Below are 22,952 nucleotides of genomic sequence, written 5' to 3' on the forward strand. Positions count from 1 at the left end.
CAGTAGTTCAAGACCAGCCCGGCCAACATGGTGAAACCCCGTCTCTACTAAAAATACAAAAATTAACCAGGCATGGTGGTGGATGCCTGTAGTCCCAACTACTTGGGAGGCTGAGGCTGAAGAATCACTTGAACCCAGGAGGCAGAGGTTGCAGTGAGCCAAGATCACGCCATTGCACGCCAGCCTGAGTGACAAGAGGGAAACTCCAACTCAAAAACAAAAAACAGACGAAGATCCTTGTCACTATGTACAAAGCTTATATTCTTGGGGGATAGGCAGTTAGTGGCATGGTGGAGGCAGTGAAACACATTAAGTAGAATAAATAAGCCAGTTAGATATGGTGACACAGAACCGGGCAAGAGCTTTAGGAGTAGGAAGAGGTCATGTGCTGTGTCAAGGCATGAAGAAGGTGCGGGGGGTGAGCTGGGCGGCCGTGAGGGAGTGGCATTCCAGGCACAGGGAACAAACAGTAAGTGACAGGTCTCTTGGCAGGATCAGGCGAGCAGGTTGGAGAAACAGTGAACAGGCCTGTGTGCTTGGAGTGACTGTGGAGAAGGAGGAGAGGAGGGCTGGGAGGCCAATCAAGTAGGGCCCTGTCTTGTCAGCCACTGTAAGAACCCGGGCTTTTACTCTGAGCTAAGTAAGCAGCCTCTGAAATACTCTATTCTGACTTTGTTTTCCAAGCTTCACTCAGGTGCTACAGTGAGAAGTGGCTGGAAAACAACCATGGAGGCAGCAGGCTCGTGACAGGGGCTACGATAGAAATCTAAATAACAGACGGTGGCAGCCAAAACCAGACGGGCAGCCAAGGGTGGCAGCACAGAGGCTGTGGTGAGAAGGGTCAGATTTGTGTGTGTGTGTTCTTATAGACAGACTATAGTTTGTTCTCACAGACTATGAGGACCATCAAACTCATCAAAACTTAATATGATTTCAAAAATACTAACTAATAGTTACTAACCTGTAGTCAATCTACCCACACCCACTATCTATCAAGATTATTCTAACACAAATGACACTGTCTGAAGGCAGAACCAGTAGGATTTCCTGACAGATGAGCCAAGTGGTACAAGACAGAAAGCAAGCAGTCCACCCAGGATGCAAAAGCTTTTTGGGCCTGAGCAATGAGGAGGGTGGAGTTGCCGCCAACTGAGAAAAGACAAGGCTCCAAGTGGAACAAGCTTATGGGGGAAGAACAGGAACTCACATGAGACATGTCAAGTTTAGGTTATCGACATCCAAGTAGAGATCCTGAAGAGGCAGGTGATATATCAACGCAGCACTCAGGAGAGGTGTCTGTTTAGTCCTGAGGCCTGACACCATCCCTAAAAAGGGCAGCTTGCAAGGTTGCCCTTCGGCTGACATCTGGGATTTTGATCTGGGTAGGGTTTCCACCACTCCCAGAACTGGCTAAGAGTGGCTTGCTGTACCTAGAATGTGGTTTATGCCATACACCTATTTTCCTTTTGGAAGTCTGAAATTTTGGGTGCATGCTAGGCACAGGCTGCTTGTACTACCATCCCCAAATAAAAATGCAAGGCATTGAGTCTCTAGCAAGATTCCCTGGTAGACAATATTTCACATGTGCCGTTACAGCTCTGCTGGAGGAATTAAGCAGGGCCTGTGTGACTACACTGGGATAGGACTCTGGGAAGTCTGTGCCTGAATCCCTTCAGACTTCCTTCCACGTGCCTGTTCTCTTGCTGAATTTGCTCTGGATCCTATCATTGTGCTGTAAATCACAGCGGAGAGTACACCTAGGTGCTGGAATCAAAATTGAGGATGGTCTTGGGGACCTCCAACACGACATTCTTTTCAATACATTTACTGGGAACGGAAGCAAGAATGGAAGTGTCAAGATAAAAAACAAAACCTTGCATGTACAGCCCAAAGCTGAAAGGAATAAAGAAAGAAGAAAGAAGAAAGAAGCAGCAGTAGCAGCAGCTGGGGAAAGGAGATGGGATGGTAAAAGGACAGTATCCATTTTAAAAAAAAACCAGCAATTTAGATTATATAAAATGTGTTGGGTGATTTTTTTACTCAACCATTTATTTTACATAGAAAAAATGCCTTTGGTTCATAAAATGATGAAATTAAACTAAGAAACTGGATGTTCAATCTGCTTGAAGAATGCTCATTAATAATTACAAAGATCATCCTTTCACAGCAAGTTTTAATTTACCAAGAAATCAAGAATAGTTACTCCTAAAGCATAATTAATCTTTCTATTCCACTCCAGAGAGAACAGTGTTTTTAAGACTAACTGTTCAGTACTTGTTTAAATAAATTAATTAGTGCAACTCCATGAACAGCATTAAAAACAAAAACAAAAAACCTACAAACCATGGTTTCCATTTGCCATTTCCAATCCCAATGAATCAAAATTACATCTGAACAAAGCAATTAGTGCTTAGTCATATTTTCAGTAAGAGTGAATATACTTTTCTCTATTCCTTTTTAATATTTAAAACTAGCCTGCAAATGAGTAAATGTATGAGTAAAATATAGTAGCACATAAATATTAATATAAAGGCTGTCTCCAATCTTTTAAAAGGGACACTATATATATATATATATATATATATATATAGCTACTGCTCAAAACACTGTTGGAAATTCTCCTTTAAAACTGCCTTTTGGCCAGGTGTGGTCCCTCACGCCTATAATCCCACCACTTTGGGAAGCCAAGGCAGGAGGACAACTTGAGCCCAGGACTCTGAGACCAGCCTGGGAAACACAGGGAGACCAGGTCTCTACAAAAAATGTTAGTCCTAGCTACTCGAGAAGCTGAGGTGGGAAGATCTCTTGAGCCTGGGAAGCTGAGGCTACAGTGAGACGCGATCACACCACTGTACTCCAGCCTGGGGGATGAAGCAAGATCCTGTCTCAAAATAATAATAATAATAATAATAATAATAATAATAATAATAATAATAAATTTTTTAAGGAGAAGAACAAGAACTGCCTTTTGTCTTGGGACATTCTTCAGAAAGAGCAAATATAAGCTAAGCACCACCCATGTGAACAAAGGGTACTGTCATGAACCTAGAAAGGCTAAGAGAATCCCAAAAGAGGATATGATCTAAAATGAACATGTGGCCACTATTCTCCAGCTAACAATTAAAACAGCAGAAGAATCGACAGGGATCGGTGGCTCACATCAGTAGTCCTAGCACTTTGGGATGGCCAAGGTAGGAGGACAGCTTGCGCCTAGGAGTTTGAGACCAGCCTGGGCAACACAGTAAGACTTCAGTCTCTACAAAAAAATTTTGAAAATTAGCTGGGCATGGTGTCACACATCTGTAGTCCCAGCTACTCAGGAGGCTGAGGTAGGAGGATCACTTGAGCCCAGGAAGTCCAGGCTGCAGTGAACCCTGATGGTGCCACTGCCCTCCAGCCTGGGCAACAGAGTGAGGCCTATCTCAAAAAACAGAAATCAAAAATGAAACACAAAAAAAACCCACACACACATACACAGCAGAGGGAGACAGTTCATAGGGCAAAAGTAGTTGTCAAAGGACCAAACAGGCTGTAACCACAGAGGGGCTGAAGAAGAAGCCTGCAGGGAAGAAAATCACGGCAAAAAGGATTGCCACAGGTGGAAGGCGGCGGTGGTGGAGAGTGGATCATTTGAACAAGTGGCTGAGTAGGGTATCGGGAGTGTTAAAAAGTCTTCAGCAAAAGTGATATTTTAATGTATTTAATAACGAGAAGGTAACAGACATAATGCCCAACATCTTCCCATCCCCTAAATAATATGACAGAATTACCATTCACAGACACTGTAGTCTTAACACTAAAAGAAAGTCTGCTCTGAAAAATCTGCCAAAAACAAATTTTAAAAAGGAGAAATGTGGTCAAGATCCATCTATCCTTTAAAGGTCAGATCAAATCAGCTTACTCAACGAGCTTACTTAAAAACCTGATGTTTGAAATGGTTATACTTTCACAAGTACAGTAAGCAGGGAATCAAAGACCCAGGTTCTAATTCCTGCAGTGTCTAGCAATGTACTCCTGAGCAAGAAGCACCTGCTCAGTGAAGTCTCTGAGCTGCAGTTCTTCACCCACAGACAGGAGGGAGTGGGCTCTTTCTTTCCTAAGGTTCCATTAAAGCAGGGGGTTTCAAACTTGAAGGTGCATTAGAATTTTTTGGAGGGCTCCAGTCCAGAGTTTCTGATGCAGTAATCTGGGATGGAACCAGAAGCTGCATTTCTAACAAGTTTTCAAGTACTCGCAGTAGCTGCTGATCCAATAGCTACATTTTGAGAATCCCCTGCTTTAACACCATCCTATGCCTGAGTGGCTGAGAAAAAGGACCAAATGTTGGAAAGACCACTGGACAGGCCAGAAGACTGGACTGGATGCAGCTCTGCTACTCAATGCTGATGAAATGCAGTCAAACATCATTCATTCCAAAGAGCACCGTTTCATCCCCAACTGACATAAAACACCACGTAGTAAGTTTGCCTCTGTTCTCTGTGCATTAACCTAAGAAATGTTTGTCCTTGATTTATCCAAAGCAAAGGGCCAAAATAACTTCAGAAAAATATTAAACTTCTCCCCTCCATGTCTATTTTAAGTAGTAACATTGTTATAATACTGAAATAATTTTATATTCACTGAACATAAAAATGTGTTTTTAAGTTCAGTATTTTTCAGTATAAGAGAAAAGACAAATATAAGATATACAAGATAGAAGAAATTAAGAAAAAAACTCTGGTTTTTGAAAAAGAAAAATGTATTTCTTAGCTCTGTCTACTCAAAGGGCCTAGAAGCAGCAATACCTCAGTAGCAATGAGTATACTTAGCATCCAGATGTTAGTCTCTAAAAACATTTCCCACTCAACAGAACTAAGGCTCCTCAGAGGAGAGGATTCCATGTCTTGGTAGGTGAGTTTCAAATATCTACTTGTCCCAGAAAAACAAAGAGGTACTCAAAAACTAACAGGGGCATGTCGAAAGGCTACAGACTCCACTGGGGACCCACTGGGGTCATGTCAAAGGCTCTCATTGCCAAATATGGTACAACTTGATTATGTAATAATAACAGCTGTTAATGATGGAAACACATTAAACAAAACCACTCGTGTCCACAGCAATATCCAGACAAAGAGAGAAGGGCAGGGGTAGTTAGGAAACTCTTCTATAGACTGTTGTTGACTAATAAATACAGAAGGAAGAACATAAAATCATCATTTTGCAATAATAACTAACCTAAGCAAGAATCATTAAATGAATGCCAAAGCCATTAGCTGAAAGGTTACTCATGAACAGAATATTCACACAGTGCCCAAGTATCACCCTGGAGATAGATTATTTAGGAAATGCAAAACTAATAATGCACCCTTATGGTAGGGAACGCGGGCAGTCACCTCTTTAATCCAGTGCCAGTGACCCAACTTGGCTTCACTAATAATGGGAAGGCTATGAGTGAAGCGGGCTTCACCTAGAACGACATACCCCCTGACCTGAGGCAATATCAAGTACCCAATACCACCACTGAGCTGTTCTTGCCAAAAAATATTTAATCTGCATCTCATCAAACCTCTCAACATAATTCCAGTTTACAGGAAATATAGGAGAGAAAGGAACAAGTTAAAGCATAACATGAGGAAACTATCAAATCCAGAATACAGGATATTTTACAGAACAGTTTGGCTGAATTCTTACAAAAGTCAATTTTCTTTTATGAAAAAATAAAAACGGAGGCAGGAAGGTAAAGAGAAACTTACTAGCCTAAAAATCATAGTCCAGGTTTATGCACTACACTTAGTTATCTTATCCATAAACCTGGACTATGATTCAAAAAGAGTTAGAAAAACATTCTTGGCACAATCAAAGATATATGAATGTAGACTGATCATTAGGTGCAATTTTATGATATGCAGTAGACTGTCTTTAAGACAAGCATGCTCAAGTAATTTCAGGTGAAGCATCATGGTGATAGCTGTAATTATTTTCAACAACAATACACACATACACGAACAAAATGTTAACAAATGTTGAATATAAGTGAAGAGTTGAGAGTGTTCATTCTTTCAACAGTTCTGGATGTATGAACTTTTTCATAATAAAAAGTTGGGGGACACTATGAAAATGCAAAATAAAATTCTGTTCTCAGAGACAAACCTCACTCAAAGAGTTTATGAACTCCAGGTTGAGAATCACTGGTAAAAGCAACCATTTGCCATGTTTTGTTTTCTATGTGTACTTAAGCTACAATACTGTATTATAGTTATGCAAGATTTTATCACGGGAAAACTGAATGAAGGGTACATGAGACCTCCCTATACATTTTTCTGCAAATCCTCTGAATCTATCATTATTTAAAATAAACAAACACATTATAGATCTGCTGTCCTAATATCATCCACTTTGAGCACATCCTTAATCTGTTCCTCAAGCCCTTCCCAAAACCAATCAGATAAAAGACACGCTTTCCTTAAAAAGAGCCTTTCCTTAAAAAATCCTAAGGATAGTCATTTCTTAATACAGTTAAAGTACTCACACACCAAATTTGAAGAGAACTTGACATCTCTTGCAAATAAATGCCTCCCCACTTCCAGGCCCCTTGGTTTCCTCCATAGTCCCTTGTCACCTCACCCCAGGATGAAATCTGAATTCTCAGCTGGTCTTATTTTTCAGATTCACACAATCAAGTAAAGCCAGTGAAGTGGGCCCCCATCTTTGCACTGTCTGCAGCCAGCTCCAGAGCTAGATTCATTCAGCCTGCCAACCGCTGACAGCTCGGGAGAAACGCAGCCACACCATTCAACTTCCCACACCTGCTGCAATTCTTGCCTTCTGGGCCTGAGGAATAACTAGTAGCCTGGTAACTGCCTCTCACTTTCACCTAAAGAGTCAGAACAAATCTGTGATTTTTCCCAAAAACAAGTATTTGCACTTTTTTGCTCCTGAGATGAAACTAAGTGGAGGTAAAAAACCATGAAGAGTCCTGTTCTCATCAAGAGACCCACTCCAACAGCCCCTCCTGCTGGAGTTGGGACCAGAAGCACATGCTGCAAAATCTCTCTCACTCAGCCTGCTCCCCACTTGCTCCCAGGTCCCAGCCAGGCCAATGCCTACAACTGCACAAGAGGAGTTCAGAGGAGCTTTGATATGCAGGCTTGGCGAGGGCATGTTTTCCAGGCTGACTGCTATACACGGCCCTCTATCCATAAACAACACTTACTATGGGCCCCATGCTATAGCAAAGGTCACTAGCATGAAAACAGCACACAAGAAACATTACTGAGTGGACAATATGGTAAATGGTTGATTGGGTTTGTATAATACTTACTTGAGGACTCACCATCTGGTTTTCATTTTACCTGAATACATGGGTTTTGCAATAATTACTTTTAGAGGAATCCCAAAAATACTTACATCATGCATGTGTCCAACACTGCCTGATTTTTCAGGCAAGAAAATACCTTTTGTATCCCACTCAATAAGTGGGATACAAAAATATCCATTACACATATGAGTATGTATTTTATAGTTATGTTCACAGAGACATAATTGAAAGGAAATACACCAAAGCACTAACAATAGCTATTACAAGGTAGCAGACGGCCGGGGATGCTGGCTCATGCCTGTAATCCCCGCACTTTGGGAGGCCGATGCCGGTAGATTGGTTGAGGTCAGGAGTCCAAGACCAGCCTGGCCAACATGGTGAAACCCCATCTTACTAAAGTACAAAATTTAGCTGGATGTGGTGGTGGGAGTCTGTAATCCCAGCTACTATGGAGGCCGAGGCAGGAGAACTGCTTGAATCCAGGAGGTGGAGGTTGCAATGAGCAGAGATCGCACCACTGCACTCCAGCCTGGGTGACAAAGGGAGACTCCATTTCAAAATAATAATAATAATAATAATAATAATAATAATAATAATAATAATAATGTGGCAGAAGTATAAGGATTTAACTTTTTCTTTATATTTTCCTATACTTTACACTTTATTTTTTTTTACAGTGATCATATATTGCACACTTATAATCACAGCCAGGCTTAGGTGAAGAAGATCCCTATAGAGAAGGCGAACCCCATGTAGATTCCATTAGAGATGTGAAAGAGGACATATCCTGACCAGCCACAACAGCAGTGTCAGGGGAAGCAGCACAGGTTGCATGACACCACAAGGGTGAACTCTCAGTTCATAAAATTCCAAAAGATTACATTTAAAATTGTACCTGCAAGTCTGCCAGTAAACAAGTCAAAAAGTGTGTTAATAAACAATGGAAAGACCATATTTTCTAGCAACACCACTCCCAACATAGCACTGGCAAGATGCACAGCATTCTGAACTGGAGCCTTTGGTAGGAAGGTGGTATCGGTCATTCCATTCACAGAGAGGGTCCTTCATAAATAGCTCAACTACTGTATTCAAAATAAAATAAGCAAGAAGTTATGGTTCCTTCGCCACTCTTTAAAAACATCTTAAAAAAATATTTAACTGGAAAGCATCCAATTTCCCACTGAGCTGTACACCAAGATAGGATCACTGTAATACAACAGAATAGTCTACATCAGAGTATGTCAAGGAGAAGCTTTTGGCCATTCAACTAAGCAACGGTACATTTTCATTTTAAAGTATCCATTATTCTCTTTAACAGAGAAAAGACAGTGGTCACCTCATAAAATGTCACATCTTCAAATATTTATGAAAGGCTCTATCAGTTGTCTTGTGGTCCAGGGACAACAGTGTTTTCCAATTCTTACTGACAAATACCCATTCTGAAGACGACCATGTTGTCAGAGACCAAGCAGAGAGCAAGGCAAAGGAGGAGATTTCCCTCTCTGGATAGCACACTGGAGATCGGTTAGCCATTATCTCCCTTGACTGCCTCCAGACTTCGGGAAATTATGGCTGGATTTAAAGTTATCCCAAATCTCCAATGCTACTGGTGAACTCTTTCTAGAATCTGTGAAATATGATGTTGAATCCTACTCATAATTAGGCAAGTTAGAGGTAAACATGAACATGAAGTAAAATTTCAGATAAAAATACTTTAAAATGAAATGGATTTAGTTCATTATAATCTATTTTTTTTTAAGAATTTAAATATGGGCTCATGCTTATATTACAAGCACACATATGGGCACACGTACACTTACTCTTTGTCTCGGTCACGTTCTCCCCTTTCCCATCTAAAGCTGCACAGTAAATCCTCATGCGACCATTTCAAGAACTATTTTTTGCTACTAAATTTTGCCAACAATCTGCTCAGCATTCTAGCAGATGTTTCTGTTTTCCAACCTCTGGGAACTTGGCTGGGTCTGTTTTCCTCCCCCATGTTAAAAATAAAAGAAATGGCACAAATGTGGCCTAATACCCTAGAGAAGCTTTTCTCCACTCGAAACCCTCAATCTCCCTATTCATGTGACCTCCATGATCCCTTTTCAGATTTTTTCTTTTCCATTAGAGAAGATGTTTCCAATTATGGCCCATTACGTTGCCAAGGATGACATCACTCAGATGTATGTGTGTACTGCGTGTGTTTTGAGAAAATGCTACTGCCTTTTAGTTACTTAGAGACCGTGTACTACAATTTAGGCCAACTAGTCCACTGGACCTATGAACCCACAATGTCACAGGAGGCCAATTTGCTCAAGTGATCAGATTTTCCAAACAGGGTAATACTCTGTGTTGTTGGGGGAATCTTTGTCTTCCATCTAACAATTTATTTAAAAAGGTGTGTGATTCAATCTTACCTCAGTGACATCCATAACTTTGATGGCTGCCAACTGACCCGTTTTAACATGTCGACCCTGAAAAACAGAAAAAAAAGATCAATGAGCACTAATGTTTTTGCACAATCATTAGAACAAAATGGCTGAAGTTTCCAACAAATCGTATTTCATCTATACTCATCTCTTACTAACCAACAGTGATGACAAAATAGTCCTGTGCTCTCCAATATAACAATATAGTTTACAATGAACCACACTTAAGCAAGACAATTCCTTGAACAAACTTATTTCCTTCACAGGTTTAATTTACATAACACTATCTCGAAGAAACTTTTTTCTTCTACAAATCACACTGGCCATCCTTTCCTTCTTAACTTGCTATAGGAAAAAAAAAAAATGACCCCCAAAAAACCCTCTAGACATTTTATCCTCAAAAATGGATAACTGTAATTTTTCCCTGTGTGTTCCCAATATCCATTACTTTATTTCACAAGAATTATACTGAAAGTCTTCTTTGAAGCTCTCCTGCAGTCCCAATGTGGGGACTGCAAGAAAGAAACAAGCTAAAGCATAACATGAGAAAACCATCAAACAAATTCACTTTTTAAAATTCTTTCCCTCCTCCTACCAATTTCTTTATATATTTCTTTACAATTCTGGGATTGTGTGTGTGTGTGTGTGTGTGTGTGTGTGTGTATAAAGAAATTGGGGGGTAGGAGGGAGACAGGTTTCTTACAGGTGTATTATAACGCCTCACCTAGAATCTAAAATTCTGTAACCCATTTGTATCACTAGATATCAGTCATACTTGGTATCATTCTCCTTTCCCCCAGATGAGGAGTACTGGGTTGAATTACTGTCAGTCTTGTTACTCTCTACTCACTCTTTGCGATGCCCTGCTGGTCATTTCTCAGGCCAGTAGCAAAGAGCATCCAGATATGCTGAGCATGATCTACTTAAGGACTCTGTGAGAAATAGTCCTTCTGCAACAGATGTAAAACAGAAAGAACATCCCCATATTCTCCAACAGCCTGTCTCCCTTGTATTCTCATGATTTAAAGAGCTGTGAACTTTAAAACTTCAAATCTGAGAAGGAGAGTTTGTGCAGAAACTCAAGTTACAACTTGGACAAAGCAACTCTATGAAAATGACACTGTATTACAACTATGACACTGAGTAACTGCACCTGGGCAAGACTCTGCTTGGTGTGCCTCAGGCTCCTATCTGTGTAAGTGAGATCATAGTGGTACCCACTTCATAGGGCTGCTGTGTACAATAAATGGAGCACAAAGAACATTGGGTGGCACATGGTCAGTGGTCAAGCACAACCCTGGAACCTTGTTTCCCTAAATTAATGATAGTTCTTATAGTTGATTGTGACTGTCAACACAACCTGAAACCAAATGATGGTTTTCTTGAACCCAAGGAGAAAGAGTAGAATTTCAGAGGATATAGTATTAAGTGATCCTCTCATACTTTCCACATAAGCAGACAAAGATCATCTCCTTAGCAACTAATCAACTTTCAAACCTGTTATTCACCCCCTGCAGTGAGTTTATTTCCAAATTACTAAAGCATATTTCTCGCTGACAGAAACCAAATGATGAGGGAAAATGTCAAACGCACTGTCCTGGCTTTCCCTCTTTTCAAGAGCATAAGTATGCTGCATTGGGAATGTGTTAGTACAACATTGGGGATGGAAGGGTCTTCTGAGTATCTGGTATGATTAACACCTAAGATCTCTACAAATCAAGAAAATCCACAGGTCTATGAAAAAGCCTCCTCAGACATTTATAGAGTAGTACCTTTCTTTTTTCTTTTTTCAAATAAATGTTAACATAAATAAAGCCATAAGGAGGAACAGAAAATGGTCTATGCTTCCTTCTATGCCTGAACTCAAGACCACAAGTGTGTATCCTCAAGACTCAGAAAGTGGCATAACAGCTGAGAACTGTGAATTCACTCAGCATCTGCTTTACATAAAACATGAGTCTCCCTTACTAAGGGAACAGAGTATCAGGAACTAACAACTAATCAATTATTTTTGTGATGAGGCCAGACCATGTGACAGCACCAGTCTTCATTATCACACAGTAGGTCTCCAAATTAGGTCCATTTTGAATTTAAATCAGAAAATCATCTAAGAATTCTGCCTCCCTCCTTTCAAACAAGACACTGTACCAGGAAAAACGAATCTGAGACCCAGGCAGCCTTGAGTGTCTTTCCTTGTCCACCACCCCATCACTGTATTTCCTCAGGGAAGTTACTTAAGTTCTAGGAGTTTCCGACCCGCTGTGTTCAGGTGCCTCATCCCTGCTCTAGAGTCAGGCAGCTGGTAGATAAAGTGCAGAGAGTCCGTAAGGCCCTAGTCCTGGCCCTGGCACCCAGCACACAGTGGGCTCTCGGCAGGGATGCATCCTCATACCACTCCAACAAACCCCCATGCTGATTCCCTTGCTCCCTTCTCCTCATAGACTGCAATCGTCTCGCGTGTAGTCAATGTAGGCCCATTTCTAATTTTTGAAAGGAATGGTCAATGCAAGGGGAAGGAATGGAGTGCTAAAATAACATATTTCTCTATTTTTTTTAAAAAAGGGCTGGGTGCAGTGGCTCACGTCTGTAATCCCAGAACTTTGGGAGGCCAAGGCAGGTGGATCACCTGAGGTCGGGAGTTCAAGACCAGCCTGACCAACATGGTGAAACCCTGAATCTACTAAAAATACAAAATTTAGCCAGGCGTGGTGGTATGCACCTGTAATCCCAGCTACTCAGGAGGCTGAGGCAGGAGAATCACTTGAACCTGGAAGGTAGAGGCTGCAGTGAGCTGAGATCGGGTCGCTGCAGTGAGCTGAGATCGTGCCACTGCACTCCAGCCTGGGTGACAGAGCAAGACTCTGTCTCCAAAAAAAAAAAAAAGCAAACTTCTAAATTTGAAACTAATAGTAATCATCCACCTACTGAGATGGGTCACCTTTGTGTAAAGAACTAAAATGGCCAGCAAAATAGTCTTGGGAGAAAAACTGAAGCTGGGATTCAATGTACTGAATGTTAATATGCATGTAATAGTGTGCTACGGAAGCTACACCAAGAGTTTTTTAAAGGACAAAAGTTTGCCTGTGATTTATTCAATACTACCCAAGAGGGAACATACTGACTCCTCTCAGGGTGGGCTACAAGCCTAGGCCTGCCCAAGCTGGGTGGCCCAACTCACAAGGGAGGCCCATACCACACCTCTCCTGGCATCTCTTTAGCTGCAACACACGACCCTCCTTCATACCACCTGAGGAGTATTTAAAGACAAAATGAAAATGCATGTAACCATAAACAGACTGCATTATGCTGGGAACTTAAGGACTCAGGAAAAGGCATTACTCACTGATGTTTGGGGCTAGACATCTATTATATCATCCCATTTTGGCCTCTACAAGGTTTCTTAAGGGCTGCTTCATCCAGCCTACTCACTGAAAATGAAATAAATCATGTTCCTTCACCTAACTCTGGATTACTGGATCACTCCGGACCCACCTGATGTTGGGTCACTCAAACACCTAACTTGTGCATAGAGAGATTCTGAATTTAATATTTAACAGGGTCTTTTTTTCCCTTGTATCATCCATTCTTAAAATATACCAGTAAATTACTTGGTCAGTATTAAATATACATACCTACCATCCATTTATGAATGTTACTCTCTTGTCCTATAACCTACATTTCTTGGGCACAGTATCGCATCCAGTGATACTATAAATATAAAATGCCAGATGGCAGAGATTAAAGATTCATTGCTAGCTTTATTTATACAGCACCATGTAAACATTAATGTGTTTATAAGACAATTAGTGATAAAAAGCCCCCAAATACTATTCACATCTATTTTCTCAACAGATCCTAAAAAACCCTATGAGGGCAACAAAGCAGGTCACTAGCCTATTCTACAGATGAGGAACTTTGAATTTTCTTCAGTTATCTGCCCACAGTACAACAGCAGCAGGATCCCCTTTCCACAGTGATTTTATATATATACTTCAAGAGAGGGACTCCTACTGTTTCTACTAACTTGTCAAATTTCTATCAAAATATTGTGTTTTCAAAGAAACAGCCTAAGTTATTTCGCCTCTATGCTTTTAAGGGTTAGCAGACATAGCATGATTTAGAATTAAAATTTTTCTTCCAATCAACATCATTTCACGTAGCTTGAATGGTTCAAATAACCACAACCGACATCCCCTTTGGTAGAGCAACTTTCTTAGTTTCTGGTTCATTTTTAGTCTTTAACTTTCACAAAAATGTATGTTTCTTTTTTTAAGAAAACTCAAACTATTCTTAATAGAGGTCCAAGCTGAAGAAAATGGCTTGATTTTCAACTCTCCTTTATGTTTCCAACCAAGTCAAAATTGCCACCTCACACTTGAAAAACCATCACACTAGAATGAAATCTGTCTCTGGCCCATAGAGAGGAGCCTAGAGGCATAAGGAACAGCATTCAAAAGGAAGCTTTTAAATCCTAAAAGAAAAACATCTGACCGGGTGCAGTGGCTCACACCTGTAATCCCCGCACTTTAGGAGGCCGAGGCAGGTGGATCACTTGAGGTCAGGAGTTTGAAACCAGCCTGGCCAACATGGTGAAACCCCATCTCTACTAAAAATACAAAAATTAGCCAGGCATGGTGATGGATGCCTGTAATCCCAGCTACTCGGGAGGCTGAGGCGCGAGAATCACTTGAATCTGGGAGGCAGAGGTTGCGGTGAGCCAAGATCGTGCCACTGCACTCCAGCCTGGGCGACAGAGCAAGATACCAACTCAAAAAAAAGAAAAGAAAAGAAAACAGAAAAAGATGGCAATGTTCCTATCTTCTCAAATGTTCTGCTATCATTAAAGGCTAGGTAACTTCATGCTGCATAATCCTTACCTAAACTCCAATTACCCTTTAAAACACATTTGATGATTAAGTATATTCGTCGAGAGGCAAATTCCATTGGTCTCATCCATATTAAGAGGAACTTTGAGGAGTGAATGAATTCAAGCAATGAAAAATAGAGCCTTCACCTCCAGACTCCAATCTAAAGAGGTCTAATACCAACCACTCTATGAGAAAGTTTCCCCACTCATCCTCTGACCTTCCCTCACAGAGCCTTGCTATTAAATGGTGCCACCACCTCACATCTTAGCAAGAAAGTGCACATGACTCAACAGCACTTTTTCCATTCATAGTGCTTTCTCCCTAAATCTCACCTTTATCCAGAATCATAAAACTTTTGTACTCATACAGCCTAAGAATAAATAGGAGACAAGGAAAATTTATGTTTATGACACTATGTAAGGTAAACACGCAAGTTAGGAATAACAAATGCCTTCTTCCCTCAGTAGCCCAGAGGGGTACACACACACAGCCTAAACTCCAGCAAGCATATGCTGTGACACCAGAGAGCATTACAGTCCTGAGGCAGGACTGTAAGAACAGGTCACAGGAACCACGCTGGCCCTACTCTTGAGGCAGTTAGTGAACAAGCGTTTTATATGCATTGTTGTTTACTTCCCCACACAACGCAAGTATCATTATCCTCAACTCACAGATGAAGAAACTAAAGCTTAGAGGGGGCTAGGTTAACAAGCTCAAGAGTCACACCTAGACTGGTTCTCTATACCAGGCTGTGGACCTGAAACAGGAGACCACAAACGTCCTCTTAACCAACTGACATAGGAACTGCCAAGTACATTATTCTATAACATATTTTAATAGGTATAATCAAACATGGCAACACACTAACCAATAATAAAAACTTATTTTCAACTCCTGTCCTTTTTCTTCTTGTGATAAAGAAAGAATACCCCACAGGAATTGTTTAGGGAACCTGAAGGCATGTGAACACACATTCACAAGCCACTCTGGTCCATGGCTTTCTGAAACTGTAAGAGGCTTTTAGTTGTTCCCATCTTTATCTCATCATGAATTAAAGCTTCCTTTTATCTGTTGAGTTTAATCTGAAATAAAAATTTCAGAGATTAATTGCCTGAAATTGGCTTTATATTTGCTTAATAGTGAAGCCTATTAATGCACGTCTCAGTAACCTGAAGACTACTTTTAACCAGTGCTCATGACATGCCTCACACTGCTGAGGAGACAAAACACAGCAACCTGCCTGCAGGGAGCTTACAATTTAGAGAGGTGTTTAAAAAAAATACATACACACAAAAGATGAGCATCACAGAGAAACACTGTGCCCTGGGGTAGAAACACTTAGGAAAGAAGACACTGTGAAACCAATTGCTCTGCTTTGATAGGATGTGCAAAGCAGCTGTTAAGGGAGGACACATCCCCATGGGGCTAATGGTGTGGACCCACCATAGAGGCTGCAGCTGAGCCTTCAAAGATGCCTGGATGGCACCGAAGATCATCAAAGGACAGAACATGGATCTCTCAAGATGTGAGCTGCAAATAATCCTTTCCAAATCCCAGAAGGGGACAGGTTTGAGGTAGCAACTGGCCAGGAAAAAAAAGGGAGAGCACAATGATTCCCCCCAAGACTAGAAGGTATGTCACAAAACCATGTCACATCTCTGCAGACATGCAAGGATGAGAGAAGCTTGTCATACACTGCACCTCAAGAAGACGGCAGTCTCCATCACTAAGTCAAAAGAGAAGATTCCATGGCAGTGCGACACGTGCCTGCAACAGAAGCGAGAAGACCTGGCTGCTTCTCATTCCCAGCCAACTGGAAAGCTTTGTTTCCTGATATTTGTTCGTTGACTTTTTAGTGGTGTGCTGTTGGTTTGGGAGTGTTAATATTTTGGATTTAAGAGATTTACTGGGGATAAAGTTCGTTAAGTTTTTCTATTAGGCAGGTCAATTTCAGTAACAAATATATCACTCCCTTTCACCTGTGACATGCAGACTTCCAGGCTCTATCCCAGGCCATCAGATCTGTGTAACTGGGGTATAGGAATCCATGCCTTTTTAAACTAGCGTCCTAGTGATTTCTTAACGCACTCTGAAGTTTGGGAATTACTTCTTCAAGATTACAAGAAAAGTCGCAAACTCAAGTTCTCTTTCCCCTTTCAGACTTACATAGTATTTATTACAATTATATATGCAACTTACTGTCTTAGCTGGGGGTTTGGTGTGTGAAGGTTAGATTCATAACAAGTAAACTCTAACAAATACCTTTTTTTCCCCCCAGAAAAACACATAACTTATGTTCTGAAATGTCTAAGAATTGAAAGGACAGGCAAGCCTACTTCAACAAAATAGGTGATTTTACAGATTAGAAAGAAATCCCAGAGAGCTAGAAGGACGCTCACCTAGTAGCTAAGCCAAACCTGGTCTGTCTATTCTCTCCCCAGAATATCTCATCCATACCATTCGCAGTTCAACTTGACAATTCCAAACTACTCCCCTTTCTGAATTTTCTTATTCTTACTAGCAAATATGGAAACGTCCGTGACCACGAACTGAATGGCATGAGTACAGCACTGGGAAATCTACTGACCATTCTTTCTATATGCATCCACCCAAAAGGCAAAGACCAGCTTAGCTTGACTGGTTGTGCACTGTAAACCCCAAAACCACAGGTCTCACTCAAAGGCGCTCTCTTCCAAAAAGTGTCTGCAAAAAATCCAAAATTACCAAAGCAGGAGAGCGTATTACCCAGACAGCTCTCTAGGAGCCATCTAAGATAAGAAAGCATGTAATCAACCTGAGACAGCTCAGAGTACTTCAGCAAATATCTCGGTCTTTTTTTTTTTTTTCCCTCTAAACTAAACAGGAATTTATTTCTCACAGTTCTGGAGACTGGGAAGTCCAAGATCTAGGTGCCTGCAATTTTTTTTTTTTTTTTAATTATACTTTAAGTTCTAGGGTACATGTGCACAACGTGCAGGTTTGTTACATATGTATACTTGTGCCATGTTGGTGTGTTGCACCCATCAACTCGTCAGCACCCATCAACTTGTCATTTATATCAGGTATAACTCCCAATGCAATCCCTCCCCCCGGCTGCCCCATAATAGGCCCTGGTGTGTGATGTTCCCCTTCCTGAGTCCAAGTGATCTCATTGTTCAGTTCCCACCTATGAGTGAGAACATGTGGTGTTTGGTTTTCTGTTCTTGTGATAGTTTGCTGAGAATGATGGTTTCCAGCTGCATCCATGTCCCTACAAAGGGCACAAACTCATCCTTTTTTATGGCTGCATAATATTCCGCACAAACTCATCCTTTTTTTATGGCTGCATAGTATTCCATGGTGTATATGTGCCACATTTTCTTAATCCAGTCTGTCACTGATGGACATCTGGGTTGATTCCAAGTCTCTGCTATTGTGAATAGTGCCGCAATGAACACTTTTACACTGTTGGTGGGATTGTAAACTAGTTCAACCATTATGGAAAACAGTAGTATGGCGATTCCTCAAGGATCTAGAACTAGAAATACCATATGACTCAGCCATCCCATTACTGGGTATATACCCAAAGGATTATAAATCATGCTGCTATAAAGACACATGCACACGTATGTTCATTGCATCTCGGTCTTCTAAACATCTCCTGGTTGGTACTAAATCATCCCTTCAGACTGGAGTACTAATGGAGCACGAGTAAGGAAACGTGAGCCCACAGATCTGCTGCTGTTCTCATCACGTGCCTCCAGACCCCCAAACCAAGCCTAAGGTGAGAGGGCTTCTATTTGTGCACGTTTCATCCTCATAACTACTATTTCTCATCTACTTCTCCCTTCCTTCTGTGATAAGGGCTGCAGATGAGCAGGCAGGCAAAGGAAGCACAAGAATATGTCAGTGCTATCAGCTGGGACTTTCCAATTAATAAGACAATGTTTCCATTCCCTAAAGAGCTTAAAATTAAAAGACTCAATATAGAATTATTCCTTTCTTAGGAAGCTTCCTTATCTGAAACAACACTCCCTTTAAAGAAAATTATACCTCAATTGCAGGGAATGTGTAGACTTCTATTAAGAATGAAACAGTCAAAATAGACAATATGGTAAGACTTTACCTAATGCCACCACCCACTCCCCAACAAATGAGTCAGTTTGCATAGCTATGTTAGCAGATAACTAAAAGTAAAATAAATTATGCACCGCATCTTTTTTCTTTAAGGAGTCAATCTGGATGGAAATCTTTCTAAACCCTGAATTCTTGAGCACATTGAAGGTACTTTTCTTAATGGCCCAGGGAAATCATTATGAACACTAATTACTATCCAGTCTTTGCAATTAAGGGATAGCCTCTGGGAATATTACATCAGGCAGTAATATTCCAACTCCAACAAAGAAAGGGCCCAGTCATCTGGGCTCTGCATGCTTGTTCAGTCATTTACAGCTGTGTTCTAGGACAGATGGCAGGTCGGGGGACCAGGCAGCAAGCTCGGTTCCAGTTAGATGAGCTATCACTGTAGTAAAAAAGCACCTCTATGTTAGAGAAGCGGAGACAATTTAAATGAACAGATAATGAAGGGTGCAAGAGAAGAAATCTGGCCATGAGAGTTTATGAGTAATTCTTTCAAAAAGGGTGCTATATGGTTTGAATGTCCCCAAAGTTCAAGTGTTGGAAACTTGATTACCAATGCAATAGCGTTGGGAGCTGGGGCCTCATGAGAGGTGTAAGGCCAGGAGGGAGGAGTAAAAAGGATAGTCTGAGGGAGTGGGTTAGTTATGTCCAGAGGGAGTTTATTATAAAAGGGAGAGTTCAGTCGCCTTCCCCCTCCCTCTCACCGTGCGATGCCTTCCACCTTATGATGCAGCAAAAAGGCGACCTTTGGCTTCTCAGCCTCCAGAGTCATGAGCCAATAAATTCCTGTTCATTTAAATTACCCAGTCTGTGGTGGTCTATTACAGCAGCACAATACGGACTAAGACAAAGGGGGAGGGAAGATCTGGCTGGGCAGTGCGTCAGGTGGCGAAAAAGGGCAGAAGAGTTTTACAGACACCTGGTGAAGATGCATTAAAAAGGAAAGCGCCCCTTCCAAGGGTGGTAACGGCCTTGCAGTCTCTACTACAACATCAAGTATGAGGAACTAAGTTTGAAGAGGGAGACTGGCAAATAAAAAATCATCAACTAAAGGGTCCGAAAAAAGGATTAGCACACGCTTTCTTTCATCAACAGTCAAAGGGCACTGACAAGTCTTCATGTCAAAGCATCCAAAACAACGGAGATTTCAGATTCTACAAGCAGCTATCAGTAGTATTTATCACACATATGCAGCTGCTCTTTGCTCACTTGAAAAACCCAACTGGCTAAAGACTCAGTAACTTTTGTTTAATAGCAAGAAAAATTTCCCATTTTTTACTATAGGTAAACTTACATATAAAGTTATTCATTTATTTTAGCCACTAAAAAACAGAGCATTCAACAGCCAAGTAATAGTCAATATGGTAATACTAACCATGAAATTCAATCATATGACTCTGTCAAGATACGTTAAAAATACTCTACTCTTGAAGACAATTCAGTTCAGCACTAAATAAAAGATCACTAACTGACCAATGAGAAGGGAGGAGCTCCTCCCAGGTGGCAATTCAATGGACTGCGCCTCTTAGTGACCAAGTGGGGAACTCAGGTTACACAAGAAAAACACACATTGTGAAGCTAGGGCAGATGCAGCACTGCAACCCAAGAGTCTATGATTCCACAGGACATGAGAAGACATCATACACAAAATAACTGAGTGGATTTTAATACAAAGCTTATTTATTATAATAGCTAAGCATTTATCTAGAACAAAAGACAAAACACAGAATTATGTGGGGTCCCCTTCCTCAATCCCAAGAAGTTTCTCTACATTTCTCCCATGTGACTTCATAGTACACTCGATTTCTCATAATTATATCCACAGTGTAACTTCAATATTGAACTATCACTTCAAGTATCACTAAAGCACTCAAACTGAACTCTTCTCATTGGCTTAGAGAAAAAAAATGAAAGTTTCATACACAAATCAAAAGGCAAGAGAGAAAGGGGTGGAAGGGATTCAGATTCAAATCTGGGCTCCTGATCCACCCATGGTCCCTTCCCATTCGCTACCAACTCAACTTTCAATTAAGATGTCAAACCGTTTCTTCTTTCTCAGCACCTCAAGAAGCTAACTCTAAAATACACTACGTATATTTACACTATTCATATAAAGTCAACCGTAAGTAGCTTTGTGTGTCCCAGAACTATTGTAAAAACAGTATAATCTGGGTTGTGAACCTAAACTACTTCTGTTGTTGTGCTGCAGCCGGTAGCACAGTTCAGAAGACATATTCATTTCCTGCACGTGGTCTCTGACAACAGTATTTGTTTTCCTTCTGGTATTCGAAGTCTGTACACAGCTCTTAATTTGCCTATGCTGTATACTCATATTTTACTCACCACTCATAACTGTACTATCCCTCCTTTTTAAAAAAAAAAAAAAAAGGTGAAAGAAACTCCACCTTTCGAGTTTTCTTTTGAGGTTACATGTGATAGTATCCCTTAACAGAAATAATGCACCCATGCCATCAACTCAGGTTTCCAAAGCCAGAGCACTCTCATGCAAACTCATACCATGTCCATCTAAAATTTATCTTGGTCAAAATTAAAAGAAAAAAAAATGGAGATAGAAAGAGCTCTTGTCTCGGCATGTGAAACAGAAAATTCCCTCCTCAAAGCATCATCTTTTGTTAAAAGTCATCAGTTACAAGTAACCATATTATTAAAACAGATGAGTTTTCCTCAGTGTTATATAACCATTTCTTTTTGAGTTGTACACTCAACCCCTCATCACTTTCTCAGAATAAGAATCACAATGAAAGACCATGAATAGGTAAACAGAAGGGCAGTTTTATAGCTTTTCTAAGGCTTAAATAGATCTAGTGGTGTTGATAAAGTCAGTGCTCTAACCACCTTCCCCGATTACTCTGCATAATAAGGCCATGCAATAATCAGATTACATAACTAAAAGAACAGGCAAAGGGAAATTTTGATGAGCTTTATGCTTCCCTCTATTTTTCAGCATCCTCATCGCCTCCTCCTCCCTATCAATAAGCAAACCTCCTCTCTCATTCCACAAACGAAGAACCGACAAAGAATCACTCACTATGTGTTCATTCTCTCAACAAATATATTTAATAAATATCCATTTATTTATTGTGCCGGGCACACAGAAGTGTACAAATACTTTAATACATAATACAGGAAGTCATTACAACCAACTTACAATGAAGAAAAACATCCCCATTTTACAGAAAGAAAGCGGAGGCTCCATGAGATTAGAAAACGAGCCCAAGGTCACACAGCTAGAAAGAGGGGTGAGGTGGAATTCCGACTCAGGTGTGTCTGGCTTCAAAGCTCCAGCTACCGGATCACTGATTTGGATCAGCACTTTTCCTTACAGGCCACAGAAATTTAAAATCAAAGGTCTGTGTTCCAGATCCTGCTTCCACCCCACTCAGGCACCAACAACAGCCTATAGGTGAAGCTTTCTCAGGATGTAAAAAGCACCTGGGCAGTCAGGGATTGGTATGTCCCTTCATACGACTCCCTGTCCTTCCCTGGGTGCCCTTCAGGCAGCCAGAATCTTCCAGTGGCTGTTTTCTGAAGACCCTCTCCGACTCCTCTTAACTCTGCCCCTGCTTTTCACTCAACCCCTGACTCCGTCCACAGCCTCCACCAACCAAGGCACCTTGAGAAGCCTGCCAGCTGCCAAGGAATCCCCACAAAGCACCACCCCCCTACCCCACAAGATACCTTCTGCATGCTGTCCACCCTGTGTGTGGTGTGGGCAAAGCCTGGGCTATCAGTGTAAAGCCTGGCTATCTGTGTAAAGGAAATGACTACAAAATGACTACAAAAAAGATACAAAAGCGATTTCACAACTGCCTGGAGATTAGGTGGGGACCCTGCACACTGTGCTAGCCACACAAATCAGAGACACGTGCAGGTGAGCACTACGCAACTGCCTGAGGAGCTTTCAGCACATTTAACGTGCAATGGAGGGAGCAATGCCAGTACAGCTTCTTCCCCGGGATTCAGAGCTCTGCCTTGTGGTTCCCTCCAGACCCAGTGGTCCCCTTCATCAACCTTTGATGAGAGGATGTCTGTCTGACTTGCTGCTCCAGATAAGTCAATCATTCCACTGAACCTATAGCCACAAGCATCCAAAATTACCCCTACAGAATTACTAGTAGAATGAGAACACTGAATTGAAACTCTCCCAGCAACAAGTACACCAAAATCTGTCTTCCTAACATAGATCCATAATATTCAAAGTAAAAGGAAAGTCTGATC

General features: G+C 41.1%; 1 protein-coding gene across 26 annotated transcripts in view; it reads right to left on the reverse strand.

The window, feature by feature from the left end:
- Window positions 1-22,952, reverse strand: part of MAP4K4 (mitogen-activated protein kinase kinase kinase kinase 4) — a 192,588-nt gene that overhangs the window by 91,186 nt on the left and 78,450 nt on the right. For all 26 annotated transcript variants that reach the window (XM_023211368.1, XM_023211364.1, XM_026456411.1 and 23 more), the window contains exon 3: window positions 9,715-9,771. In XM_023211368.1, the coding sequence (XP_023067136.1) occupies window positions 9,715-9,771 (57 nt within the window). The remainder of the gene's footprint in view (window positions 1-9,714; window positions 9,772-22,952) is intronic.

This window comes from Piliocolobus tephrosceles, chromosome 15, assembly GCF_002776525.5.
Source record: "Piliocolobus tephrosceles isolate RC106 chromosome 15, ASM277652v3, whole genome shotgun sequence".
Lineage (NCBI taxonomy): Eukaryota > Metazoa > Chordata > Mammalia > Primates > Cercopithecidae > Piliocolobus > Piliocolobus tephrosceles.